Source organism: Macrotis lagotis, chromosome 7 (assembly GCF_037893015.1).
Source record: "Macrotis lagotis isolate mMagLag1 chromosome 7, bilby.v1.9.chrom.fasta, whole genome shotgun sequence".
Lineage (NCBI taxonomy): Eukaryota > Metazoa > Chordata > Mammalia > Peramelemorphia > Peramelidae > Macrotis > Macrotis lagotis.
In genome coordinates, this window is record NC_133664.1 from 201,386,413 (window position 1) to 201,392,412 (window position 6,000).

Sequence of the window (6,000 nt, forward strand, 5' to 3'; positions counted from 1 at the left end):
GGCGGGATGGAAGTGGCGCTGGTGAGCGGCCTCCCGCGCCGGCCGCCGGTCTGCCCGCCGGGTTTAGGGGCCGCGTAGGGGCGGGGCGGGGCGGGGCGGGGCGGGGCTCCCGGGGGCGGGGCCTCGGCCGCTCTACTTAAGCGGCTCGGGCGGGGGCGCTGCGTGCGCCGCCGCTGACCTTCACTCTCCTCGGAGCCGCCGCTTCTCCGCAGCCATGGCGCCGCGCAAGTTCTTCGTCGGGGGCAACTGGAAAATGAATGGGGACAAGAAGGCTCTGGGGGATCTCGTCGCTTCGCTCAACGGGGCCAAGGTGCCCGCCAACACCGGTAAGCGCGGGCCGCGGGGCACCTGCGAGCCCTTCCTCCACCCATCCCCCTGCGCCCCGGCGCGGGGCCCGCAGGCCTCCCGTCCGTCCCCCGGAGGGCAGCGGGCGAGGCCGGCTTCGGGGCCGGGAGGTACGGGGGGCCTCGAGGAAGGTGACTACGTGAAACGGGCGGCGGAGGAAGGTGACTACGTGAAACGGGCGGCGGAGCCGCGGGTGCCGGGTGCCGGGCCGCACGGAGCCGCGGGGCCGCACGGAGCCGCGGGTGCCGGGCCGCACGGAGCCGCGGGTGCGGGGCCGCACGGAGCCGCGGGTGCGGCAGGCAGGCACGTGGCCGGCGCCTGGACGAGGCTGGGGCTGGGCGGCTGCCAGCCCCGGGGCGGGGGGAGCCGGGAGCCGGCGCCCCCCTGCTAGAGCAGGTCGCGGCGGGCAGACTCCTCGTTGGCTTAGACGCCCGCTGAGCCCTCGCAGCCCCCTCCGCCCCGGCCCGCTAGAGGAACTATTTTGGGAAGAGGGCAGGGCTGCCCCTCCGGGAATGCCGAGCCGCTCCTGGAATAGCCCCGGGGTAACCAGAGCTCCCCAGCTTAAAGAGCACGGGGGGGGGGGGGGGGGGGGCCCTGCCCCGGCAGGCCGGGCTTGACTCTTGGGTCTGGCCCGCTTCTCCTCCCCAGAAGTGGTATGTGGAGCTCCTTCTATCTACCTTGACTTCGTGCGCCAGAAACTGGATGGAAAATTTGGTGTAGCTGCTCAGAACTGCTACAAAGTGCCCAAGGGAGCTTTTACTGGGGAGATCAGGCAAGTAGCGGAGCTGCCTCAGACTGGGAGAGGCCTGGGTCGGCTCTTAGGGGGAGAGGGAGGCGCAGTGAGATCGCCTTGGTAGTTTCTTTTAAATTTTATTGATTTAAGGCAGTGGGGTTAAGAGTGACTTGCTGGACAGCTAGATGCTGTGGATAGAGCACCGGCCCTGGAGTCAGGAAGACATGAGTTCAAAGGCAGCCTCAGACACTAAATAATTACCTAGCTGTGTGGCCTTGGGCAAGCCACTTAATCCATTGCCTTGCAGAAATCTAAAAAACAAAAAAAAGTGACTTGCCCGAGGTCACACAGCTAGGTAATTATTTAGTGTCTGAGGCCGCCTTTGAACTCAGGCCCTCTTGACTCCAGGGCCGGTGCTCTATCCACTGTACCACCCAGCTGCCCCCATCCCCTCTGTATTGAGCCTAGGCTTTCTTCCTTAGCCCTGCCATGATTAAGGATTGCGGCGCCAGCTGGGTGATCCTGGGACACTCTGAAAGGAGACACATCTTTGGGGAGTCAGATGAGGTGAGTAGAAGGGAAGGAGAGGAACTCCACAAGGGAAGACCTATCTTAATACTGCTGATGTGTTATTCTCCCTGCAGCTTATTGGGCAGAAGGTGGCCCATGCTCTGTCAGAAGGCCTAGGAGTGATTGCCTGTATTGGTGAAAAGTTGGATGAGAGGGAAGCTGGAATCACTGAGAAGGTTGTCTTTGACCAGACCAAGGCCATTGCAGGTAAACTGCTGGTTTGGGGAGGAGTAGCCCCGTGGCATATGGAGATAGGCAGGGGGCCATGCCTGAGCTCTCTTGACTCCCAAGGCATCTGCTGAGTAGGGGAAAGAGGAGAGTGGAATTCTCTACTGGGCATCCTTGTCCTCTTGTGCCACTTTCTGACTTTAAAAGTAGAAGGCCAGGGGGCAGCCAGGTGGCAACGCTGACCTCAGACACAGCTGTGTGACCTTAGGCAAGTCACTTAACCCCATTGCCCTATTTTAAAAAATAATAAAATAAAGCAAAAGGCCAAGGGTTAGGGTTAGGGTTAGGGAGTTAGCTGCAATAGAAACTCCAAGTCTATGAGCCTGAGTTTCCTCTGCCCCCACAGATAACGTGAAGGACTGGAGCAAAGTCGTTCTAGCCTATGAACCAGTCTGGGCTATTGGTACTGGCAAGACAGCTACTCCTCAGCAGGTAAGAAGACTCTTGGAAAAAAGAACACTTGGTATTCTGGTGTCCTCTTGTTTGGTGATCATTTATCCAGGGTCTCACTGCTATTTAGTGCAAAACTGATTAAAACCCAGATCAATGATTTCTCATGTACTTACCTCTCAGAAATTGCTATGATCACCCCTCCCTACTTTGCCTTTAAGAGTTCCAAGAAGAGATTTGAGAGCTGTTTGGGTATCTCTCTATTCTAGGCTCAGGAGGTACACGAGAAGCTTCGGGGCTGGCTTAAGACCCATGTCTCAGAAAGTGTATCACAGTCTACTAGGATCATTTATGGAGGTTAGTAGATGTGATCCCCAGCGTGGAAAAGAGGGAGGGGAAGCAGATTCTCCAACCTGTTTGACTTTATCTTTTCTCACTTTTTCCCAGGCTCTGTGACAGGGGCCAACTGTAAGGAGCTTGCCGGCCAGGCTGATGTGGATGGCTTCCTGGTGGGTGGAGCATCCCTTAAACCTGAATTTCTGGACATCATCCAAGCCAAAAACTAAGCTCTTCACGTGGTCCTCCTGAGTCCCATACATACAGAGCTAGGACTAGGCTACACTAGTCTGGTTTACCCCTCCTCTTCCCATGTGATTGTGATGTTGGTTCCCCATCCCCTGTGGTCTACATCTTTGTCCATCATGTAGATTGTGTAATGCACTACTTCTCAGATCCTTCCTCTAATGGACCAGGCCTTTCTCCATTTACTGTAAATTTGAAGGAAGCACATCATGTTTGTGATTTCTTATTGGTTGTTTGGAAAGGGTGTGACTTGGTGTTCTCTGCCCCTATAAGGAGTGGGTGGCTGGCAGACAACTGACCTCTCTACTTCCTGTTTCTCACTCAAGCTAGAATCTTACCTCCAGTGGGCAAGGGCTGGAGGTGGGGCTGAGGAGTGGGAGACAGGTGATGACAAGGGTGAATGCCAGCTTTGTCAATGCCTTATTCCAAGGAGGCCCCAGACATGGGGAATAAAGCATCCTCTGATAGCTGGCCTCTTCGCCTGTCAGGCAAACCCTAGCCATCCAAGTTAGAAACTACCACAAAGTTGTAACGATATTCTTATTATCATTTAGAAAAAAAAAGCAGGCCCTAAGCAAAATTTTGGCTGAGGCACTAGGCCTCAGGTGGAGTTTGTAGTAGAGCAGTCATTGGTAAAGCAAGTACCGTTTCATGGCAGGAGGCAAGGGTAGGGCGGAGACCTCACCCAGCCGAGCTTCCCCCAAAATGTCTCGGATACACAGGCGGCTCAGGTGGAGAAGGGAGTGGGGTTCCGCTGTGGGAGAGAAGAGGAAGATGATTACTAACGGGCAGCCAACTGGAGATCACTGCTGTGCTTGGCTCTTGGTTTCTTTTGCCCAATTTTGTCCTAGGTGATCCGGTCATAGGGGGTCAGTAGGAGGCTGGTGTATTTGGGGGATAGCAAGTATGATGCCACCTCCGAGTCATTTGGGGCTGGGGGAGTTGAGGGACCATTTTGACTACCCGCTTGTGCTTTTTTTCAGAAAGAAACTAGAGGCCTCCTCTGGCTCCCCCCTCAATTCAGAGCTCTGTTGCCAGGGTGGCCTAGTCCGATCCTTAAGCCCGGGCCCTTGGAAACCACCCTATCAACTAAATGCCCCCCCATCCACACATGTCCTGAACCTGCCGTATTTTTCTGCGGCCCCGTGGCACTCAGGTGCCCTCCCCCTGACACTGCCTCTTGTGGCTTTTAGTCCACCCCGCCAGGCTGTGACCAGACTAGCCCGGGCCCAATACACGAGCACCTCGACCGACCGCTGCTCGTCTCCGGTCTGTCCTCCGAGCCGCCCGGCCCCCAGTCTCACCTCTCCTCTCCCCCAGGTAGCGGATTCGGACCTGGCACTGCCCCCAGACGGCGCTGACGGCGGGGTAGAGGGTCTTTCCCTTGAGGCCCCGGAAGGCGGGCCCCAGGTAGGTGCCTCCCACGGCGTAGCCCAGGGTCCCCTCCTCCATGTCCAGCACCACCAGCAGCCGCTCGGGCACCTGCAGCCGCTCGTGGCCCGGGCCCGCGGGGTAGCGGGGGGCCCCGCCGCCCTTGCTGCGGTGGTGCAGGCGGCCGCGGCCGATGTCCCAGCCCCACGACTCCCCGTCGCTGCCCAGCAGGGCCGCGTAGCGGTCGGCCTGCAGCGGGGCCCGGGCCGTGGCCACCCCCACCAGGGCGTGCGTGCCCCGCTGCTCGGGGGGCCAGCCGATCTCCCAGGTGTGCAGGCCGCGGGAGTAGCCCCTCTTGCCCCGCACGCCGTCGGTGCTCTGGGCCACGGGCCTGCGCTCGAAGCTCAGCCCGCCCTCCCTGACCTCGATGTTGCGGGAGCAGTCGGCGGGGTTCCAGCCGTGCAGCCGCTGCAGGCCGGGGTCGGCGGGGGCGGCCGACAGCAGCTCCTCCAGGCCCTCGGGGCGGGGCGCGTCGGGGCCGGGGCCGCCGCCCCCCGCCAGCGCAGTCTGACCCATGGCCGCCTCCGGAGAGGGCAGCGGCTCACCGGCGCCCCCGGGGCCGCCTCGGCGGGAGGGGCCCGGCCCGGCCGGGCGCGGGCGCTTCCGGGGGCGGCGGCTGCGCGGCCCCGCCCCGGCCCACGAGGGGCAGCGGATTCCGGCTCATGGAGGGCGCCCGGGGCGGCGGCGGGGTCGGGGCTCCGCTGCGGCACTAGCCTGGCCTTAGGGCCTCCGGGCTCGGAGCTGCCCCTGCCCGGGCGGGCGCGTGAGCGGAGGGAAGCCGAGCGCGGCCTCCCAGCCCGCGGCGCCCCGCCGCCCGGCAACGACCGCCCACATTGGGCTGACGAGGCTCCGCCCCCCCCAGCGGCGCGGAGGCCGGCTTCGTGTGCGCGCGCACCCGGCTCGCGGCCTTCCGGCCTGCGGGGATGAATGACGGTTCCGGCTCCGCCCTAGGATGCCCGTCGCGTCACGTGGCGTGGGCGGGAGCGGAGCCCGCCGGGCGCGCCTCGGCGCCCTCTGCTGGCCGCCGGCGCCGCCGCACTGCTCAGCTCTTCTGCAGCTGCGCCCCAGGAGCCCCAGCCGGCTGGGGAAGGAGGCGGCACCCCCGGGACAGCCCACCCTGCCGGGTCAGCAGGGTCCTAATCCCCTGAAGCAAGAGGGGGCTCTGAAGGCAGCCCAAGATGCAGGGCTGGAAGGGGGCAGGGGCCAGCCAGCAAGGCCGAAAGCCAGCATTTAGTAAGCACCTACTGTATACCGGCAGATGCTAAGTGATGGTGAAGCAAAGGCTAAACAAAACAACGGGGAGGCAACTTATCCCAAGGGAAAAAGATGGGATACTTGAAGGGTGCTGGGAGATAGAGGAACATCCGGAAGAAGTGCAGTCAGGAGGCGAAGTGTCCTCTGAATGACTGGCAAGGTAGAAAAAGGAGCACGTTATCAGGGGCATGAAAAGCCAGGCAGGGCTTTATACGTGATCCTGGAGGGGACTGGTAAGGTGACACTGGAGTTTGCTGGAGACCCCACGAGAAGGCTAATGCGGTAGTCCGGGTGAGAGGTGATGAGCCTTCTTGGGGGGGTGGTAGGAGAGAAGGGAGCATAGACAGAGGTGTGACAAAGGATGGGATATAAGGGGTAGAAGTGAGTGAAGAGTAGATGATGCCCAAGTGAGGAAAGGTTTAGAAGAGCCACCCAGGCTTCATTTTACAAAATGATAAAAACAGAGA

The 6,000-nt window shown here is 60.9% G+C and overlaps 2 protein-coding genes across 2 annotated transcripts; one reads left to right on the plus strand and one right to left on the minus strand.

The window, feature by feature from the left end:
* The first annotated feature begins 144 nt into the window (after positions 1-144).
* On the plus strand, positions 145-3,058 carry TPI1 (triosephosphate isomerase 1). The gene is made up of 7 exons (XM_074194504.1): positions 145-326; positions 994-1,117; positions 1,561-1,645; positions 1,723-1,855; positions 2,223-2,308; positions 2,536-2,623; positions 2,714-3,058. Exons 1-7 carry the CDS (start codon positions 215-217, stop codon positions 2,830-2,832), a joined length of 747 nt encoding a protein of 248 aa, XP_074050605.1. The 5' UTR covers positions 145-214; the 3' UTR covers positions 2,833-3,058.
* A 313-nt stretch (positions 3,059-3,371) lies between these two features.
* SPSB2 (splA/ryanodine receptor domain and SOCS box containing 2) lies at positions 3,372-4,877 on the minus strand. The gene is made up of 2 exons (XM_074194503.1): positions 4,153-4,877; positions 3,372-3,602 (listed from the first exon to the last, which is right to left on the minus strand). The coding sequence occupies exons 1-2, from the start codon at positions 4,793-4,795 to the stop codon at positions 3,475-3,477; spliced, it is 771 nt and encodes a 256-aa protein (XP_074050604.1). The 5' UTR covers positions 4,796-4,877; the 3' UTR covers positions 3,372-3,474.
* Between the last annotated feature and the right edge of the window lie 1,123 nt (positions 4,878-6,000).

Coding starts and splice junctions, on each gene's coding strand:
- TPI1 (XM_074194504.1), top strand. CDS start 215: ATGGCGCCGCGCAAGTTCTTCGTCGGGGGCAACTGGAAAATGAATGGG. Junction 1,646..1,722: donor TCTTTGGGGAGTCAGATGAG/GTGAGTAGAAGG, acceptor TTCTCCCTGCAG/CTTATTGGGCAGAAGGTGGC. Junction 2,309..2,535: donor AGACAGCTACTCCTCAGCAG/GTAAGAAGACTC, acceptor TCTCTATTCTAG/GCTCAGGAGGTACACGAGAA.
- SPSB2 (XM_074194503.1), bottom strand. CDS start 4,795: ATGGGTCAGACTGCGCTGGCGGGGGGCGGCGGCCCCGGCCCCGACGCG. Junction 3,603..4,152: donor CTACCTGGGGGAGAGGAGAG/GTGAGACTGGGG, acceptor TCTCTCCCACAG/CGGAACCCCACTCCCTTCTC.